The sequence below is a fragment of the Cyprinodon tularosa genome, unplaced genomic scaffold, assembly GCF_016077235.1.
Source record: "Cyprinodon tularosa strain WSP-4 unplaced genomic scaffold, ASM1607723v1 ctg89, whole genome shotgun sequence".
NCBI classification, from domain to species: Eukaryota; Metazoa; Chordata; class Actinopteri; order Cyprinodontiformes; family Cyprinodontidae; genus Cyprinodon; species Cyprinodon tularosa.
The window spans coordinates 1,584,247-1,607,217 of NW_024039662.1; the positions used below are offsets into that span (position 1 = coordinate 1,584,247).

Here is a 22,971-nt window from a genome sequence, read left to right on the forward strand (position 1 = left end):
TCCATTTAAAAAGTGAAACTTGTATATTATATTCATACATTACATACAAACTCATATATTTCAGATGTTTATTTTGTTTAATTTTGATGATTACAAATGACAACAAATGAAAATCTCAAATTCATCATATCAGAAAATTAGAATATTGTGAAAAGGTTCAAAATTGATGGCCCCTGGTGCCACACTCTAATCAGCTAATTAACTCAAACCACCTGCAAAAGCCTTTAAATGGTCTTTCAGTCTAGTTCTATAGGCTACACAATCATGGGGAAGACTGCTGACTTGACAGTTGTCCAAAAGACGACCATCGACACCTTGCACAAGGAGGGCAAGACACAAAAGGTCATCGCTAAAGAGGCTGGCTGTTCACAGAGCTCAGTGTCCAAGCACATTAATAGAGAGGCGAAGGGAAGGAAAAGATGTGGTCGAAAAAAGTGTACAAGCAAGAGAGATAACCGCACCCTGGAGAGGATTGTGAAACAAAACCCATTCAAAAATGTGGGGGAGATTCACAAAGAGTGGACTGCAGCTGGAGTGAGTGCTTCAAGAACCACCACACACAGACGTATGAAAGACATGGGTTTCTGCTGTCGCATTCCTTGTGTCAAGCCACTCTTGAACCACAGACAGCATCAGAAGCGTCTTGCCTGGGCTAAAGAGAAACAGGACTGGACTGCTGGTGAGTCATGTTCTCTGATGAAAGTAAATTTTGCATTTCCTTTGGAAATCAAGGTCCCAGAGTCTGGAGGAAAAGAAGAGAGGCACTTCATCCACGTTGCTTGAAGTCCAGTGTAAAGTTTCCACAGTCAGTGATGGTTTGGGGTGCCATGTCATCTGCTGGTGTTGGTCCATTGTGTTTTCTGAGGTCCAGGGTCAACGCAGCCACATACCAGGAAGTTTTAGAGCACTTCATGCTTCCTGCAGCTGACCAACTTTTTGGAGATGCAGATTTCATTTTCCAACAGGACTTGGCACCTGCACACAGTGCCAAAGCTACCAGTACCTGGTTGAAGTACCATGGTATCCCTGTTCTTAATTGGCCAGCAAACTCTCCTGACCTTAACCCCATAGAAAATCTATGGGGTATTGTGAAGAAGAAGATGCAATACACCAGACCCAACAATTCAGAAGAGCTAAAAGCCACTATTAGAGCAACCTGGGCTATCATAACACCTGAGCAGTGCCACAGACTGATCGACTCCATGCCACGCCGCATTGCTGCAGTAATACAGGCCAAAGGAGGCCCAACTAAATACTGAGTGCTGTACATGCTCATACTTTTCATGTTCATACTTTTCAGTTGGCCAACATTTCTATAAATCCTTTGTTTTTATTGGTCTTCAGTAATATTCTAATTTTCTGATATGATGAATTTGAGATTTTCATTTGTTGTCATTTGTAATCATCAAAATTAAACAAAATAAACATCTGAAATATATGAGTTTGTATGTAATGTATGAATATAATATACAAGTTTCACTTTTTAAATGGAATTACTGAAATCAATCTAGTTTTTCATGATATTCTAATTTTATGACCAGCACCTGTATATGGACTCATCCGCAAGATTCATTATCAGACTCATCCGCAAGATTCATTATCATCGTCATCATAATGGGATGCACCATCGTCATCATCATCCGCAGGATTCATCATCATCGTCATCATCATCATGGGATCATCATCGTCATGGGATCATCATCGTCATCATCATCATGGGATCATCATCGTCATCATCATCATGGGATCATCATCATCATCACCATCATGGGATCATCATCATCATGGGATCATCATCATCATCTTCATCATCATCATCATGGGATCATCATCATCATCATGGGATCATCATCATCATGGGATCATCATCATCATCATCATGGGTTCATCATCATCATCATGGGTTCATCATCATCATCTTCATCACCATCATCATCATCATCATGGGTTCATCATCATCATCATGGGTTCATCATCATCATCATGGGTTCATCATCATCATCATGGGTTCATCATCATCATCATGGGTAAATCATCATCATCATGGGTTCATCATCATCATCATCATGGGTTCATCATCATCATCATCATCATCATCATGGGTTCATCATCATCATCATGGGTTCATCATCATCATCATGGGTAAATCATCATCATCATGGGTTCATCATCATCATCATCATCATCATCATCATCATCATCATCATCATCATCATCATGGGTTCATCATCATCATCATCATGGGTTCATCATCATCATCATGGGTTCATCATCATCATCATGGGTTCATCATCATCATCATGGGTTCATCATCATCATCATGGGTAAATCATCATCGGTAAGTTCTCGGCGTCAACCGTGGTCGCCATCCTCATCAACAACCTGGCTCGGTAAGTTGTTTGCAAACCTTCTCAGCATTTCATTACGCATTCTTTATTCTGTCCCTAGCGTATGCCCTACGAGCATACGGACTCTCCGGCCTCGACCTCGGCTTTTTGGGGGAACATCCCTATTCACATTCATCTACTCATGCATGTTAAAGCATAATTCAGCATGAATGTTCCTGCTGAGGTCTGAGCGCCAAAGACTATACTTTCTTATCAATAAATTCTTCTAATTATCTTTTCTCTCTGTGTGAGTTTTTCAGATTGAAATGAAGCTCTAGCGAAAGTTCAATTGAAGAAACTCTGACTTACCTCACATCATCAGAAGCCGATCCATCTCCGAAGCGAGCCAATCAGCTTTGAACTACTCCACCACGAAGCCCAATCAGCGTCCTGCTTCCACTTTATAAACTCCCTCAAATCTCACCACAGCCGCTATCCTGCAATCGCAATGTCGGATTTCGATCCAGACGACAATTCACCCACCTCCATCCCCTTCTCCGCCATCGCAGCTGAATCGTCCTCCATGACACGACTTCACCTCAACCTCATCAGAGAGTATTAATCCCAGTTGTCACCACCCCTCGTCTCATCGCATTGGTCCGGCAGAAGACCACCATGTTGAGCCCGGTTCTGCCAGAAGTTTCTTCCCAAAGGGGAGTTTTTCCTCTCCACTGTCGCTTCATGCTTGCTCATCATGGACACTTCACGGTACCTGCATCACCGAGCAGGACCTCTATATCCAGAGTCTGAGTGAAGCCCCGGCGTCAGCTCCCTCAGTCTTCTAGTCCCACAATTCTGCCCAGCAGATCACCTTGTCAACCAGCTCGGATTAAACCACCACCAGTTTCAGGCCCGGGGGGAACATCCCTATTCACATTCATCTACTCATGCATGTTAAAGCATAATTCAGCATGAATGTTCCTGCCGAGGTCTGAGCGCCAAAGACTATACTTTCTTATCAATAAATTCTTCTAATTATCTTTTCTCTCTGTGTGAGTTTTTCAGATTGAATTAGGACTTGTCAGTGCCAAATGCACGTAAAAGCATGAAGATGCAGGGCAATTTTATTAAACTGAAGCCGTGGTAGCGGGTTTGCAATTTAGAAAATAGAGCCAGAAATACTTGATGACTTAAAGATCCCGCAGCTGCTGCCAGTCTGAGAGAAATTCAACTACTAGTAGAGCACGGAATTATCAGTCATCTGGTGTAACATGTTGCGTTAAAATGATTGGCAAATACCACCAAACTTTTTTTCACTTAGATAAATTCTCTGGCTTTTTTTTTTTTTTTGGAGAGATAACAGTGAGAAATGACTAGCTAAATTTGGATGTTTCGTAACCCTTTTAATAATAGACGATTCCAGGTAAGTAGCTTTTATAAACAGGCCCAAGGCCTGAAGTAATAAAAAGAAATCCATCACGCACACAAACCAATATTATTCAGGGTTTCCCCAGAAAACTGGCTTAAACTGCTGGTAGGTGTTTATCAGGTATAGCCATCAGCAACCAAAGCGGTTGTTGTTAAAAAAAAAAAAAAAGTTAGAGGTAGACATGAAATTTTAGAATACATGATATTGTACGATATTATTGAAAAAACAAAACCATAGAATCCTAAAACACCATACTTGTAAAACACTTAATAACAAAAACTACTCAAATATTGTTTAGTAGACACAGTAACCTGTGTAATGCTGACAAAATGTACAAGTAAAATAACTAAAAGTTAACATAAAGTGGAACCAACGAACCGATCACTTCAAGGTCAAAGCAACTGACAAAGGCTCAAAGACTTGTCACCAGGTAAACCACTGTTATCCACATCTTGTTTTAGAAAAACAAGGTGTCCAACCCTTTCTTTGTGACATGCTGGGTTATTTGAAGACGTTGGTGTCAACAGTTAGAGAGCCAGCTGTCTTCAGGGCTCTATTTTTCTTTTCATCGGTCCTTGGAGCAGTAGTCAACAACATCTCCATCCTAGTTGTAAAATTAGTTTGACTGCTGACACATTGGCCCGCTCCAGTAAATGAAGCACATAGGGAATTTTAGATGGATCTGGCAGACCTACTGGGACACTGCCAGTCAAACATAAGCTGAGCAATTCTAACTCTGGGATCTGGATAAATTAGTTGGGCTTTTCAAACTCCAGTTCAATGAAGCTGAGCAGGCAAATGTTAATATGCAATTTGGCAATTTTTTTCCCCCTGAAATATATAGAAGATTTAAAGTATTGACAACAATAAATAAGGTTACAAGCAGATATGTTTTATATTAGGTTTAGATATAAATCCATTGACTTTATTTTTAGGTTTCCTTACCTTTCTTTCACTCTAAAACCTTTTATTTGTGTGTGTTCAAGAGCTTAAGCAGAACAACTATAGACAATTACTTTCTCTAGAAATGGCACTCAGGGATAATTTATATAGAAAAGGTTGAAATTAAAGGATAAATAAAAAAACAACAACTTTGAATTGCCTTAAGGTAAAAAGCCAAATGAACTGTAAAGGAGACTGGACCTTTTTAGTTGCTTTTACACAATTAGCCATTTTTTCCAGGTATAATTTTGTACTTCATACTTAAGGACATGAGTAAACTAAAATAGACTTAAAAAAATATTTCACTGAATTTGAGACATCCTTTTTCTTCTAATTTATTCTCCAAATAGCTTCATTCATCATGTGACTCAAAACATAAATCTTTAGAGCTTATTTAAAAGCCTTTCTATTGCATCTCTATCAACAGTAAACCCAACCATTTCGCTAGAATATTTTTGGACTGTCAACTGTTTTTGGACTGTTTTTGCTGTTCACATATTACAGGATTGTCTAAATAACTCACAGACATAGTTGAGAGCAATTTTTGTACACCAAGGAGGCGTGACTCTATTACTCCCATTTTGTGCAGCCTTCAGTGGCTCCCTGTTGTCATTTTGGTGGAATTTAAGGTTTTATTGATTGATTTTAAGTGTCTAGACTCTATGGGACGATCTTACTTAATTTAGCTCTTGAAGCCCTTCCCTCCATTCAGAGTCCTGAGGTCAGCCCACCAGCTTTGCTGTCTTTCCCTAAAGTCAGGTTAAACCCAGACAGTGGAACAGTCGCCCCCTGCCTGTTATGCTCTCATTCAGCACCTTAGTTTAAAACCAGGCTGAAAACGCATCCTTCTAGGGCCTTTAACAACAGTTCAAATAAAGAAAGACAAAAGGGAAAAATGAGCACTTAATTTATCCAAGTTTTTTGGAAAATTGACAAAAAATGAAATAAAGTATGTCCTGGTTTTTATGCATATATCGGCATTTTAATAGCAATTGTAATTATTGTTTAAATTATTTTTGGATCCAGCATAGTTTTATTTCAGGGTTTATACAGGAATAAGTAACTCTAATTTAATGCTTTTTAATGCTCTTAAAATAATTTAAATATATATATATACACTATATTGCCAAAAGTATTTGCTCACCTGCCTTGACTCACATATGAGCTTAAGTGACATCCCGTTCCTAATCCATAGGGTTCAATATGACGTCGGTCCACCCTTTGCAGCTAGAACAGCTTCAACTCTTCTGGGAAGGCTGTCCACAAGGTTTAGGAGTGTGTTTATGGGAATTTTTGAACATTCTTCCAGAAGCGCATTTGTGAGGTCGCACACTGATGTTGGACGAGAAGGCCTGGCTCTCAGTCTCCGCTCTAATTCATCCCAAAGGTGTTCTATCGGGTTGAGGTCAGGACTCTGTGCAGGCCAGTCAAGTTCATCCACACCAGACTCTGTCATCCATGTCTTTATGGACCTTGCTTTGTGCACTGGTGCACAGTCATGTTGGAAGAGGAAGGGGCCAGCTCCAAACTGTTCCCACAAAGTTGGGAGCATGGAATTGTCCAAAATGTCTTGGTATGCTGAAGCATTCAGAGTTCCTTTCACTGGAACTAAGGGGCCAAGCCCAGCTCCTGAAAAACAACCCCACACCATAATCCCCCCTCCACCAAACTTTACACTTGGCACAATGCAGTCAGACAAGTACCGTTCTCCTGGCAACCGCCAAACCCAGACCCGTCCATCAGATTGCCAGATGGAGAAGCGCGATTCGTCACTCCAGAGAACGCGTCTCCACTGCTCTAGAGTCCAGTGGCGGCGTGCTTTACACCACCGCATCCGACGCTTTGCATTGCACTTGGTGATGTATGGCTTGGATGCAGCTGCTCGACCATGGAAACCCATTCCATGAAGCTCTCTGCGCACTGTTCTTGAGCTAATCTGAAGGCCACATGAAGTTTGGAGGTCTGTAGTGATTGACTCTGCAGAAAGTTGGCGACCTCTTCGCACTATGCGCTTCAGCATCCGCTGACCCCGCTCCGTCAGTTTACGTGGCCTACCACTTCGTGGCTGAGTTGCTGTCGTTCCCAAACACTTCCATTTTCTTATAATACAGCTGACAGTTGACTGTGGAATATTTAGGAGCGAGGAAATTTCACGACTGGATTTGTTGCACAGGTGGCATCCTATCACAGTTCCACGCTGGAATTCACTGAGCTCCTGAGAGCGACCCATTCTTTCACAAATGTTTGTAAAAACAGTCTGCATGCCTAGGTGCTTGAATTTATACACCTGTGGCCATGGAAGTGATTGGAACACCTGATTCCAATAATTTGGATGGGTGAGCAAATACTTTTGGCAATATAGTGTATATATATATATATATATATATATATATATATATATATAACTGCAAAATATTTCGTCATCTTTACTGCCGACAGGTTGCAGCCGTGTCCCGAATTCCTCGTTTTCTAGCTTCTTTTGTTGAAATGTGCATTTTCCCCATTCTATAGATTTTTCTCCGCCTCTGGCTTCTTTTCTAAACATACGGCTTTATGATCAACCGGAAGCAGTTCCACGCAAACATATCGCAATATTATATATCTGACGAAATTGTTTTTATAATTTTTTTTTTTAATTAAGCATTTAAATGCCATGATAATCATATCTAATAAATTTTAATGCCAATTAAGGCCTTCATTAGAAAAATAATAATTAATGACATTTATTGATTTTTAATGACCCGCAGAATTCTGATGTGATTGCTGTCAAGCACTTTGATCAGCTGAGGTTTCAAGGCCTGAAATTATTATCTGATCCATCCCCGCAAATACGGTTTTAATAATGTCAGATTTTCCCTCAAAAAAAAAAATCACAGCAATGTGTAGCTACGAAAGCGAACGTTTTCATATTTAGACGAAGAAGAACATCTCCGCCATTCACTCTTGCACACTCTTCTTCTTCTTTCCTTTTTTCTTCCTCTCTAAGAGCACAGTTCAGTTTTTGGCTAGCAAACCAGTGTTTTTCATATTGAATTTTTATATGTTATATATTATTTAATATGTATAAACATTTTTTTTTCTCTTCAACATTTAAAATATTCCAAATATAGATTGCTGGCTAAAAAGCAAATCTATCAAAAGCTGTCCATCTGTGAAATGTACGGTCTGGGACCCTTTACCAGCCAAAACTGTAAAACATCAACTGTGCGCTCCCACTCTGGCGGCGTTTCTCCCACTGCAGCAGTGAAAAGGAAACTTGATGCAGGCACAATGTCAAAAGCTATCCACGATGCGGAAGTGCAGCCCGAAGATGAAATAACGGGGCTTCTTAAAACTGCTCACTTTGTTGCAGAAAACAAAATGACCAAAGCAAAATGTTGCATATTTTTTTGCATTGATCTGAGGTAAGAATATATTAAGCTGCGTAGTTAACCTTCAAAGTTTTTTCCCTGGAAGGTTTTCCATCCTAAAAAAAGAAGTTCTTCCTTAACCCCACCATTAAGCGGGGGAGAAAAAAAGAGATCATGCAAGGGAAACAGCAAAAAAGGGGTGCAGAAACAACAGCTAGGAAGATAAAAGATTGAAAATGAAAACCACATATTAATCTGAGGTATGATTAGCACAACATAAGACATGTAGTCATTAACTAATAATCCTCCCCAAAATGTATAAATGTCCCCCACTCTTAAGCATACGAATTTCAATTTCAAAAGAGAATTTCAGGTACTGTGGTTTTAGTAAATTTGCAAGTAAACCTCGACTTGAAACCTTGGCTTGACTAATTTAACAGATAAATAAATATTACATCACAACAGCTTATAAAAATACTTTTTTAAGGAGAAAAAAAATCACCTTTCAAGTATTTTAGTGAGAAGTAGAAAACCTTGTTTTGGCACCTCCAGGTTGGTCAGCTGCAAAGCCTCCTTCAGACTGCGCACCAGGTGCTCGATACCTAGCACACACGACAAAAACACAACTGGTGAACATAAGCAGCCAAAAACACTCGTCTCATCTTGCACAAGTGTTCTGACACTCTTCATATTATAAAAGATCAACTAAAACCTTCTTTTCTTTACATACATCAGATTTTATGCACTTAGGAACTCTCATTTTCATTCATTTTGTACGGCGGCAATGATCCGTGTTTCTAATTTACTGCTACATGGACGCTGTTATAATGAGCTCCTTTTCATACTGATCTAGCAACAGAATCCAGTATCAACATAGTAACAAGCAGCAGATATTTTCCCTGCTTACATATTTATTCTGTACTGGCAGCAATGTTCAGTCAGATTTCAAGGGTTCTTGTTCAAAAACATATATAAGAAAGGCATAGGGAATGCATGAAGGACCACCAGAATAAAGACATTTATCTAAGGTTCCAAGGACGCTATAGAGATGACATTTTGCTTTAAAAATGGCATGGACAGAAAGCAGGATTTGAATTGAAATACTGAGACCCCTGACATAACACAAAATCAACAATCATACACTATATTGCCAAAAGTATTTGCTCACCTGCCTTGACTCACATATGAGCTTAAGTGACATCCCGTTCCTAATCCATAGGGTTCAATATGACGTCGGTCCACCCTTTGCAGCTAGAACAGCTTCAACTCTTCTGGGAAGGCTGTCCACAAGGTTTAGGAGTGTGTTTATGGGAATTTTTGACCATTCTTCCAGAAGCGCATTTGTGAGGTCGCACACTGATGTTGGACGAGAAGGCCTGGCTCTCAGTCTCCGCTCTAATTCATCCCAAAGGTGTTCTATCGGGTTGAGGTCAGGACTCTGTGCAGGCCAGTCAAGTTCATCCACACCAGACTCTGTCATCCATGTCTTTATGGACCTTGCTTTGTGCACTGGTGCACAGTCATGTTGGAAGAGGAAGGGGCCAGCTCCAAACTGTTCCCACAAAGTTGGGAGCATGGAATTGTCCAAAATGTCTTGGTATGCTGAAGCATTCAGAGTTCCTTTCACTGGAACTAAGGGGCCAAGCCCAGCTCCTGAAAAACAACCCCACACCATAATCCCCCCTCCACCAAACTTTACACTTGGCACAATGCAGTCAGACAAGTACCGTTCTCCTGGCAACCGCCAAACCCAGACCCGTCCATCAGATTGCCAGATGGAGAAGCGCGATTCGTCACTCCAGAGAACGCGTCTCCACTGCTCTAGAGTCCAGTGGCGGCGTGCTTTACACCACCGCATCCGACGCTTTGCATTGCACTTGGTGATGTATGGCTTGGATGCAGCTGCTCGACCATGGAAACCCATTCCATGAAGCTCTCTGCGCACTGTTCTTGAGCTAATCTGAAGGCCACATGAAGTTTGGAGGTCTGTAGTGATTGACTCTGCAGAAAGTTGGCGACCTCTTCGCACTATGCGCTTCAGCATCCGCTGACCCCGCTCCGTCAGTTTACGTGGCCTACCACTTCGTGGCTGAGTTGCTGTCGTTCCCAAACACTTCCATTTTCTTATAATACAGCTGACAGTTGACTGTGGAATATTTAGGAGCGAGGAAATTTCACGACTGGATTTGTTGCACAGGTGGCATCCTATCACAGTTCCACGCTGGAATTCACTGAGCTCCTGAGAGCGACCCATTCTTTCACAAATGTTTGTAAAAACAGTCTGCATGCCTAGGTGCTTGAATTTATACACCTGTGGCCATGGAAGTGATTGGAACACCTGATTCCAATAATTTGGATGGGTGAGCAAATACTTTTGGCAATATAGTGTATCTCATGGGGTAATGGGACTCCTGGTCCCCATTAAAATGACTGTTAGGTTAATTGGCTTGTCTAAATTCTCCTTAGGTGTGAATGTGTGTGCGTGAATGGTTGGTTGCCCTGCGATAGGCTGGTGATCTGTCCAGGATGAACCCCACCTCTCTCCAATTGACAGCTGGATATCGGCATCAGCAACCCTTGCGACCCCAGCAGGGATAAGCGTGACAGAAAAAGGATGGATGGATGGAAGTTGTATGTACGCACGTGTTAATGTGTATATGCGTGCTCACTTAATATGCATAAACTAATTTTTTTTGCTCACTTAATTAACTGTTTGAGTTGCATGGACTCATAAATTAAATATGAACCAGGAAGACTGTTGGTTTTAAGGACTACAGGAAGATTAAGGGTTAGATTTCAATTTCACTTGCTAACACCCCTTCCCTGAACCCTGCACTGTATTGCACTTCTAAGATTAAATATATTTTCATGATGTATAACTCTTATTATTTCATGCAACTTAGGCTCTGAAAAGTAACTAAAATGGACAGATGAAAATATATTGATTGTATTGATTGGTTTATAGTAGGGCTGAAAAAATTAATCTTGATTAATCGATTATTGAAATAACGGTCAACTAATTTAGTAATAGATTAATCGTTAACTGGAGTGTAGAGACTCTAAAATATGACTTAAGCTAACAGAGGAACAACCTTGAGCAGCAATTATACCAAAACATTTAGCATTTAATATAAAAATCTTTTTTGTCTGTCAATATGCTCTAACCAAATTCCTCAAGTAGAAAAGTTTTAGTTTCCCCTGGTTTAATTTCGCAACAGGTCTTCTTTAAGGAACCTTTTGCTATCCGATTATTAATCGATTAATCAAAAAAAAATTTCAACTGGTTAATCAATTTGCAAAGTAATCGTGAGTTTCAGCCCTAGTTTATAGCACTGCCTCTTTCTACCATTAGAATCTGTTAACTAAAACCAGTGCAGTTCACCAATTTCTCCATCTTCTGAAAAGATCATATCCTTGAACCAAAAAAACTAACTATAAATTAATATTCATGATGACCTTTTACTGAATCTAACCGTATTTATTGTAAACAAAGTATCTTAATGACAGAAAAGTACTATGTTGGATGAAGTTAGGAGGAACAAAACCTCCTGCTTGCTGGAGAGCTGCAGCTCTTGGCAGGACATACCAAACCTTTCATGATCTAATCAATCACTAGTCTGCGTACTGTGTTACATAAAGATGATCCAACAGCAACAATAACTTGAAGAAAGGTATGATCATGGCAGAAAAACTCTCCTTGATGGAAACCTTTTCCAGGTCAGGATAAAGCATTTCCAAATCAAAATATTAACAAATTCAGTCTAACAGCACAGCTTTAAACAAGTGAAATGATGACCAACAGTCTCAATCCAAGACTGAGGTTTAAGGATTAGTTATTGATTATTGCAAATGCTTTAACTTTAACTCTGATCCTTTTTATTTTGCATAATATATATTTGAAAGCAAATAGCGGTTATAAGTATTTCAGTGCGTATGTGTGTCTTATGACATATTCAACTTTGCTTCATGGAGTAGTGATCTGCCCTGTTACTATTTTTATTGCTGCACTTTTAAAAGATGAAATTGTCCAGTGAGCTGTTTCCAAACAAAATTTCTTTTTGTTTTACACTTGTGTAAAATAAATGACAAATAAAATATGTTTAAAGTTGAATGTAAGAAATAAAACTTTGCTTTAAAACTCTTTCCCCAAACTCTGTCAATGAAGTTATTGTGCTTTTACCCAAATAGGATGCCATGAAAAGTAAAAGACTTTTAACTTCCCATAACTGTAAAGTAAAGACTGAGCAGAGGCAGCTGTGTTGATTGACCGATAATATTGCTAAAAATGACAACAAAGATAAAACAAAAAGGGGGGGAAAAAGATAGGAAGAATTCAATAAAGAGGGCTTGAAAAAATACATTTAATCCAAAAAAATCTGCTTTTGGCCATAAAGCCAAAAAAATAAATAAAAACAAAGATGAAATCATTGAAATAAAATTAAAGTCACACTAAAGGTTGGATAAATATTAAATATAAAATATTATGATGACTCATGGCTGTTTGGTTTTCTTTTCCCTTTGTGTGTTTTCATTATTAGTGGCGTGTTTCCATATTATTTCATTCCTTTGTATTTTGTTTCTAGGTCTCTTTGTCTTAGCACAACAGTAACTTTGTGTGTCACAAGGTGCAGCAATATACCAAAAATCAATGCCAGAAGTTCCAAGCTGTTCCCCTATATTTTTGTTTTTACACCATTTTCAACCTTTCTGTTTGATGCAAATGGCCCCTAAATGTTTTTTTTTTTATTATGCTCTGTATGATGTTGGTAAAATCAAATTTGATTTTACCAATATTCTGGAATGCCCCAAAAGAACCCAACATGTCCGACACTAAGTTAACTCTAAGCTAATGTCAGCCTAGCGTAAAACAGCCTTTATGATATAGTATTTATTTATTCCGTTAATAAAACAACATTCATCTTAGAGACTGTCCAACACTCATTTGATGACAGTTAAAAAGAATACTAGTTCCTAAGTCTGTCTGTATAATTACTGTGCTTATTCCACTCGGTAAGGAGTAAGCAATACATCACATGAAAAAGAAATAGCCCATGTGGCCGTGCCCTGTGACTGCAGATAGGTTCCTCTACCTCTTCCTCCTACCTTTGTATTATTTAGTGCCCAGTCCCAAGTTTCCCAACTTTCCTTCTCCTAATTCTATTCAACATCTTCTCTGGCTAAGTCATTCTTTTTCATTTTCCTCCCCAATGACTGAGCAAAGAAACCGAAACAGACTCAGTGGGGGGTTATTATGGAGGAAATATTCTTGTTTTAAAAAATGACATATTGTCTGTGACTGAGAACAGGAAAAGTTAGACAACTATGGAGGAAATTGACTCAGTAGAAACACTTTGTTTCTACTTGCTTGTGGCACCCCTCGTGCTATATTATATATTTTTTCTTTTCTTTTCGTTTTTCTGGGGGGGTTCTTCTATCAAAATACACAGAAGACACATGAGGAATCTTGTTTGTATGATAAAAGCAAGTCTGATAAATATGAGAGAAAGACCATTTCATATTTTACAAAACCTTAAAAATAAAACAAATAATTAAATCAAGCAATTATTTATGAGCTACACATTTACAATTTAGTCCTTTATAATTTGTTTAACTGTAATAGAGAATAATAATCTGATGGTGAGGCTAAAATAAGAAAATCCCTGATCATCTTATAATGAAACAACTGCTTTGAAAACAGATCTAATTTCAAGATTTTCTTATCTCCAGATCTTTTGCAGGAGATTTTTTATACAGAATCATCAAATGTAAATTTTGGGGTCTCACCATATACAGAGTGACACTGGGAGAAGAAAAGCGGTTCTTCAGTCAATACCACCAAGCAACTGTAGACGGACCACAGCAACATCTCATTAGTGCTGCTGGCCAGACGATCAAACAGGAAACCTAAGAGAGATGGAGACACAATAAACAGACTTAAATCTAATCAAAGGTATCTTCACCTCACTGATTTTCAAACAGGAGAATGGTATTAGACACTTTTATACAAGCTACACAAAAGTAATAAAAAAGGCAATCAAAGCAAAACTCTAAAAGTTTAAAATTCTGCAGGAGAGAAGTTGATTTATAAACTTGTAATTTAACTTAATAAGAAAAATACAATAAATTAGATAAAGGCATAAAAACATGGACACACTGCAGCCCATGCAACAAAAAAAGCAATCAATTCATAATTGTTGTATATATAAAAGTGAACCTGTAAAATGCAATTTTGGCACCTAGAAAGAAAAAGGTCAGGTCAGGGCAACTGCAGCAAAAAGCTGCAGGTGTACTCCCATCAGGTGGAGATGATAGGATAGGAAACACATTACTCAGCAGGTCAGCCCTGCCACAAAAATACCTTAACAATCAGTTTTTTCATTGCTTTTCATAGCAGAAGCGAGATTGAGTAATACTGGAGATCAAGAAAGCTGGCGGAGGTGTTCAGAAAGAAAATATTAATGTTGTGAACTTATAAGGTGAGTGGTTTAATTTGTAATTTGAAATGGGAATAAAACGAGCGGGATACTAAAACATCTGGCAACATGTGTAGGATAGGTATGGAAGTAAATCTGTGCCTCTGGTATTTAAATTAAAAATGTCACTGAAATATAAATGTTGTATGTTTGTACTTACTCTTTCTGTGTTAAAATAAATTTGGCGTCTAAATTCAATGTAAAAATTAAAGGGTTACTTCAGGTCACAGACATTAGCAGGATTGTGGTGTCCAACACCCAGCCAGTCCCGTTACAATACTTGCTTGCAATTGCAACTTGCTGCAATACTACGGAAAAATGAAAGCAATAAACTTACCGATGCGTTAGCTTGCCTGCTGGTTTTCCTTCAGTATGGGCGCCAAAAACGTCCCGTCATGTGACTAAGAAACTGTAACGGGATTGGCTGGGTTTTGAAAACCACAATCCATTGCTAATGTCTGTGACCTGAAGTAACCCTTCCCTTTTATATTGAATTTAGATGCCAAATTTAACACAGTGAAATTGAGCCAGTTGAATCTCAGGAGGCTGAAAATATTGAGTTTAATTTTGAAAGGCTGAATTTTTTATATGCTGCTTTTATTTAAACACTGAAAAGTCAAATTGAAAAAAAAACAAACAGGTATTGAAAATGTATTAACTATGAAACAGTAATGTGAATTTTTACCTTGAAGTGAAAATAAATACAATTTCAACTAAATACATATAGTGACAATGTTTGTTTTTTTTGGTTGAAATGTTTTTTTTGGTTGAAATGTTTTCTGAATATATTTTAACACAGAAAGAGTAAATACAAACATACAACATCTATATTTCAGTGACATTTTTAATTTAAATCCCAGTGGCACAGATTTACTTCCATAGATAGGCCAAGCAAGCAAGCTTTTCCCAAAAAGCAACTCATGATCCTGAAGGATATTTTTGGTACTGCTTAGATTTCACTTTGGGTTTTCAGTTAGGCTTTGATTTGTTATTCTGATGTTACTATTAAAAATTATATAATTTTTTAATTAATTCTTAGCTTTACTATTCCTGTTTGGTGGTTTCTCAATCATCTACAGTGCTTTCCCCTAAACTCTAGTTTTCCCCTTGGTCGTTCATTATTTTGTAGACATTGGTCTAAATACTGTTTCGCTTCCTTTTAAGTTCTCTTTCAGTTTTAGTTAAGCCCTGTTTACTCCTTGTTTCCCGTCTCCTTTCCCCTTAGCTGCTGCTGACGACTAGGGATGGGGATCGTTAATATTTATTGATATCGATACCTTTATCGATACTCCTTATCGATCCGAGTCTTTATCGATACCACTATCGATACTTTTCTGTTATTTGGTGGAAAGACGATGCAACAAACTTTTTTTTAACAGAACTGGTATTGCTTTTATTGCTTAACAAGTGAGCATAACAAAAAGGTTTCTAGCCTTCAATAAACATTTTTAATGTAATAGGCCACTTCGAAATGACATAAAAGTAACTAGAATATATTTTCACAATTGTTGGTTAATGTATTGTCTACTGTCAATTTTCATCATGTTTTTAGTGATTAGGAAAATATTTAACAAATAAATAATTGTATTTTAAAAAATAAATGTAATTTTTTATAAATGTTGGCATCAGTAGTTTAATTATATATACAACAACAATATACAACTGTATTACTCATGTTTCTCGCCAAAAACTAAATTTCCCGTTTTCTTTACGTTACACTTGAACGCATCATGATAACCTAATTGTCGTTTTACTGAGCCAATCTGAACACATCATCACGCAGCACGTCTGAAACTTTATTTACTTTTCAAGCTAACTAGCTTGTATGCTTCCGATTACAAGACGGATTTCACAATTACTATTTTTAACTGACCGGACAAGCTACAAAGTCTGTGTGCGCGTTTACCAGTGGTACTCTGAGTGGATGATTAAGACGGGCTGTGCTGCGGCGGCAGCAGCCGGAGGAGGAGGAGTCTTTTCCGTTCAGCCATCCTCGAGTCGCGAGCAAAGTTAAGTGCCAGACTTCACTTGTTTTACTTTTAATATCTGTTTGCTTACAATTTCATTCCAAAACATTGGTGTACATGCTGCAGTGATTGGATTGATTAGATTTAAATGCTGTGACGCGACTCGAGGGACACACAATTATGTCAGGACCTCCGGGAGAAAAAAAAACGACCAGACTCGATAGTGGTATCGATAAGCATAAACGTTATAGATTTTCGGGTTTTGAAAAAAGTGGAATCGGGTCCTTGATGGAACCGGGTTTCGATCCCCATCCCTACTGACGACTCCTGCTCTTAATTAGCTAATCACTCCATTCTTGTCTCCCATATATACTCCTCCTCTGTGGTTCTACTCATCCCAAACCACGAAGTGGGTAGGGGGGAATGGACCGTTCCCCCCTTAAATAGCGGGTCTTCATTAGAGTAAGCTCACTGGAATTTTGTCCCTTTACTTTTATACCCCCCTATGTACAATCCAGTGTGACTTTATTGCGAGTGAGATGTGATAGTTAAGTATTAGTGGTTAGAGGGCAGTTTGGGATTCAGCCCTTATCAATGTTTCTACCTTGTTGTTTCCTAGTTTTGGACCCTGAGTTCCCTATTATTTCTGGATTTTTTTCTGTTGCCATCTACTTCTACATTTGCTGCTGTTCATATGATTGTTCAGAGGAACTGGACCTTGCAACACAACCCTGGAATGGTCAAAACAGATTTGGTTCCACATGCAAAAAAAAAAAAAAAACTAAAGAAATAAAATCTCTCACAGGTAAAGATAAGTAGTGAGGCAAACCTTCCCAGTATGATTAGTAATACATCTGTAACACACCCTATTGAGATTATTTCAACAAAAACAAGGGCATGCCCTATATTTTCCTCACTTATAGCACGGTTTTTAAGTAAGTAAATCAAACAGAGGCATTTTCTCCCCTAACTGCAATTTGATTTATTTGACAAGAAATAAAAATAAGATTAGGCATCGTTATCTGACATTTCTTCAAAAATGACTCTAGTGTGCTACCTGATAAATCAGCCTTGATGCAGACAGAGCAGTACTGACTGGGTGAATGAACCAAAACACCAGCGATACACTTCGCACTGATCACTTGAAGCATCTCATCTCCACTCAGCAGCAACTAAAAGAAAAAAGCAGAAAACTTTTATTAGTATCCATTGGAAAATGAACTTTCAAATTAAATTTGAAATTTAAGATGCTTGGCACCAAAATACCCGTTACTGGCAAAGCAGCTCTGTTCACCACAACCTCACTTTGCTGCCCTTTCAATAAATCTCAGCTGGCTTCCACTCCAAAAAAAGGGGATTAGCAGCTATAAATACATGAATTCTTACATTTATAGTTCAAGTTACTACATCTAAGACAGCTACATAAAACAGAATTTAGTGTTTTATTCCAACTGTTAAACAGTGAATAAGAGGGAAAAACATGTCCAGCTGCAGAGGAATTGATCACCTCCCCCTGATGATACGTTGTATTACTAGACCTCTGCTTTTTTTTATGAACAATAAAGAAGTATGAACAACTTCTATTATTTCATTAATACAAGTTGTTCAGGTGATATAACTTAGTTTTGAGATGAAGTAAACGTGAAAGAAAACAGCATTCTGTTGGCAGCAACCGAAAACAGCATTTCTATAAAACTATTGTGATCATGCAGAGTTTACTTTATATCCTTTGGTAGTATCGCACAAAAAAAAAAAAAAAAAAACTATTTTTGTACTTGTTTTAAATTTTCTGAAACTTTATGTCTCTGAATGAATCAATCATTTAAGATGACCCCAGAAAACAATCAATTTTAATAATTCCCCTTTTCATTTTTCAACTTTTTTCAGAGCCGTTTAAATTAAGGCATCAAAACCCGAGTCTATTATCCCATGGGGAGAATTAAGCAGGGTTCATCCACTCAGAATTATAGTTTACTGCTTTGCCACAGCTGACATAGGCACGGGCAGATGAAATCACTGTTTGTTTGGTAGGATCACTTGTGTTTAAAAATATATATATATTATTTTCAGCTTATTATGCTCTTATTAATCATATTGAAAGAAATACATTCAGATAAACAAACAAAATAGTTGGAATCCAAACAAACCACCTGACATCATCAGCTGAGAGTGACCACTGAGAAAATCCAACCAAATCTAATCAACACATTGATTTCCCAGACATGAAGCATAAATATTTGTAAAGGCTAAAATCCTCAATGAATCCCTGTTCAAAGGAACATTAATCCAGGATTAGAGCTTTTGTTATGATTCGAGTCAGAGTTAGAGTTCGGGTCTTGGGAGAGGGAGCAGGATGTTTAGACAGAGACCTTTTTCAACAAAAGAGGCAGAAGGCTGTGGTCAGCAGGCTGTTGCTCTTGGATGAGGGTCTGGCTGTTGTTGGCGAGGTTGTCCTCATAATCATCGCACATGAGCTGACTGCCGGAGCTGCTCATCAGAACTGACACCGCTTCTTCCAACTTGACCAGCTGCCAGAGCAGGCCTAGCAAGATAGAAATTTAACAGACACTCACTCACTGCTTCAAAAGTGTAAAAACAAGGAAAATCACTATCAGATCTCATTGGGGTTACATAATAATAATGTATCTAATATAGAATTACTATATCTTAATCCAAAACTAGAACTGATATAGACTTATATGGAGAATAGTAGCTCTTATCAAACCCCCAGCCATTCACACTAAGCTGCTGGAGGTTTTATCCTGTTAAAAGGAAGTTTTTCCTCCCCACTGTTGCTGAGTGAATGCTTATTATTAAGGATCACTGCAAAGTGAACCACACCATGCAAGTGAAAGTCCTGTGTGTCCATATCCTCATCTAGGAAGAGGGAACGCTACAAAGTCCATGACGTGATGCAATCTGCTCATTTTCCTAAGACAGAAAGCTTTTTTACTTTAATTAGTTCGCTGTAATCAGCCTAGAGATGACAAGTTGTGAACTTTTACTTCATCAATCAGTCAGATTAATGATAAACTCTGCTGCTACAGAGGAACTGCGACGCTGGAATTATATTTACACTGGTATCTTGTGAGGGAAACTTTTTACATGTTCGGTTCAAACCAGAACCTCAAACAGGTCAAGCTTTATTCGTTTTATATGTAAATTTTGACTTTTAAACCCCCCAAAAAAGTGTCATACCTTCCTTTGATTTGTCCTCAACATAAATTGAGGGAACATGTTCAAAGCTACTGCAAATGTCCTCTAATCTCTACACTAAAAAAGAAAATCACATATCTTTTATCACAAAGTCAAATTAAATTCATCAAATGATAACGTAATGAGGCCTGGATAAAAAGCAGGTATTAGTGGTGTTTTTTTCTGTTTGATGTAATATTCTGATCTTAATCACTGACTTTAAGGGGAAAATTATAACTACCAGAAAAAAAGGCAGGGATTCATCTGTCAGAGGGTAATTCATCAACATCATATTATTCACTTAGTGAGCTCAGTTACTAAATTAGATTCTACTTTATCAAATATGACCTGAATTAAAGTCAATCATCAGGTTCCACTTGAACTTGTTGTTTTTGTCTTCTTTAAGAAGATCTTTTTTAATGAGTATTGATACCTCTTTGTTTCATAGATGGGGGATTTCAATGGAATCTGTTGACTTGCTTTCCATGAAACGGTTTTTAAGCACAATCTTCAATGTAATTATGAGGCTGAGGTTGTTGCATTTTAGAAGTTTATTTCTTCTAAAATCTTAATAATATGTAATTTGGTTATGGAATTGCCTATGACTATGCCTAAACCTGGACTCATCCTCACAAAACAACTAACTCAGATTAATCTACCATGTCGCTCAACTTAGCAAGAAGCTGGAAGCTTGATGTCTACAAAAAAAAATAAAAATTCACAATAGATTTACATTTTCTGTATCTATTTGTTGTTTGTGAAAATATTTAAATCAATAAATTTAAAAAATGTTCATGTTAATCTAACATAAAAAAACAACTGTAGATCCCACGCTACTGGCAAAAACAGAAGGCAAAAAGTGTCATTATCTTCTCACCGGCACAGTTTTTAATGAGCTGAGCAGAGCTAGCATTGTTAAGAGTCTGCAACAGCAGGCTGCATAGTCGGTCCCTGGTGGCAATAGGAAGGTACTGCACTCCAGTGTCTCCAGATGTACGTAGCAGCTGCAGCCAAACGTTCACCACCGAGGTCTTCAGCGTTTCATCAGGATAAACCAAAGCTGAGCATAGGTGGTCCAGCAACGGAACTGAGAAACAAAAAAAAAGAAACTTTGTAAAAGAATGACAGAATAATAGCAGCAAAACAAATGTTAAGATGTAGAAAAGTAAAGGTTAAATCTTATGGTAATATGTCCAATTTATTGAACATTACACTACAAGCTTCTCAGTGGAGGGGCGTGATCTGTAGAACAAGCTGCCTTTGCACCAAAGTTTAAACAATTTTGAAATTTCCATTGGCTTTCATTAAGGTTTTACTGTTAATCTTCCATTTAATTTAGTTTTAATCTTTTTAGAGTATATTTTAGCTTGTTTAATTTTTATTTTTTCCCTAGTTTCAGTTTAGTTTTTATTGTTTCCAGTTCTCGTTTTAGTCTTTTATGTAATATGAGCATTACACTAAACAGCAGTAGGGGCCAAAGTAAAAAAAAAAAAAACCCAGATGACATACTACTGCAGCAACACAAGTTACCTAACTGCTGTATCTGCTATCTGTTGGCTTAATGCAGTGAGCAGCAAAACAAAGCGAAAACTTTAGGTTAAGGAATTAACCCCAGTTCTCTGAAATATGAGTGACGTATCTCTCAATAGGGGACATGCCCCCAGCCCTTTCTCCAGAAGCATTTTATTACTAAATGTTTCTTTCAGTTAGTGAAAATGTTTTTCAATTAGGGCTGAAACTAACGATTATTTTAAAAATCGATGAATCGGCCGATTATTTTTTTCGATTAATCGATGAATCGGACAAAAAATATTTTTTTATATTAACCTCTTTATTCCAAAATAAACATTTTAGACAGAACAAACAAGCACACAAGTACAGGTTGCTCATTAACTGTACTGGTGCAATATGAAAAATAAATGTTTGTGTTAAAACTACGCAAACTTACATGAGAAATGTAGCTGTACATCCACAAAATATAGGGTACTTTGTTTCATAAAGCGCAAAAAAAGACAGGCATTTTTGTTTTTAAAAGCCCCTAAGGGGTTCAAACAATAGGTCCCCCCATTTCAACAAATGAGTTTTTTTTAGACTAGAAGAGTTCTGCCTTTTAAGACAGGAAAGTATAGCAGTTAAAGTTGCTGCTTGAGAAAATACTGAACCATAGAGATAAAAATAGCCCTGTGATTCAAATTATAAATTGTATTTGGAATAAAAATGAGAGAACTAGGGGTGCTAAAAAACACATCCTCCAAAGACAGATATTTACATGGGAATGTGGCATATAATTCACTGACATATTACTGATCTTGCTGGATTTTATTCTGCTTTACTTCCATAAATTGCAGGATCTTCTTTATCTTTGCCAGAAGATTTAAACTTTAAAAGCCTTGCCCTCATAATTTGCAAGTTAATTTATTTATAAAGAAAATATAAACGCTGCTTAAGCTAATTCAAATGAAATTAAAAGTAAAATAAGTAGCCAACCTTATTACTGTCTGTAACCTACTAACAAGGTAAGGAAAGCATCAGATGAGCTACCTGAGAAACTAACGTTACGTTTCCCCACTTTAAAATGAAACAAACATGGTCGCTCATCCTGCTGATCAGCTCTCTTCACTGCCATCGAGGCTCCAACGTGTTTTCTTTTCAGGTGCTGCGTCATAACAGTGGTGCCTCCGCGCCATGTTCATTTGTTTTTACAAAAGTTGCATGTTACGACTTTTTTCACTTTACAAAGCGCAGGCTGTTTTAATTATTGTGATCAATTTGCGCCGTCAATCCCGGCGCATGCGCGCTTCATTTGCAGTCTGGACGCTGAGGGTAAACTCCTCACTAAAATCCTGCGGCTCTGACTGCAGCGCTGAGAGGGAGAAAGGGGTTGGGATGGGGGAGGCGCCCCACGGCAGGCAAAAGCCGCCAGTGACACCGAAAAAAGTCGCCAGATTTGTCGCTAGTCGCTTTTTTGAAAAATAGTCGCTGGAGGGGTCTGAAAAGTCGCTGAGTTGGCAACACTGCAACTGCGGCGCTGACTCGCTCCGCCATATTTTTTTTCTTCCCCCGGATGACGGCGGCGGCGGATGACGCATTAATCGCGCGACACAACTAATCGATGATTAAATTCGTTGCCAACGCTTTTTAAAGTCGATTTTTATCGATTTTATCGATTCGTTGTTGCAGCCCTATTTTCAATTCTAATTTTATCGTTATTTCGTTAGTTTATGATAACCTTGCTTTGCAAATCAGAAGTAAATCAAACTATTAATCAAACTCCTAAACTTGTTCTAG

The 22,971-nt window shown here is 38.0% G+C and overlaps 1 protein-coding gene across 1 annotated transcript in view; it reads right to left on the reverse strand.

Annotated features, from left to right (window-relative positions):
• LOC119775702 (meiosis inhibitor protein 1) overlaps window positions 1-22,971 on the reverse strand; it is a 146,711-nt gene that overhangs the window by 101,258 nt on the left and 22,482 nt on the right. Inside the window, exons 6-10 of the mRNA XM_038273769.1 lie at window positions 20,561-20,770; window positions 18,858-19,030; window positions 17,546-17,660; window positions 13,833-13,952; window positions 8,551-8,650 (exon numbers count right to left, since the gene is read on the reverse strand). Coding sequence (XP_038129697.1) covers window positions 8,551-8,650; window positions 13,833-13,952; window positions 17,546-17,660; window positions 18,858-19,030; window positions 20,561-20,770 — 718 coding nt within the window. The remainder of the gene's footprint in view (window positions 1-8,550; window positions 8,651-13,832; window positions 13,953-17,545; window positions 17,661-18,857; window positions 19,031-20,560; window positions 20,771-22,971) is intronic.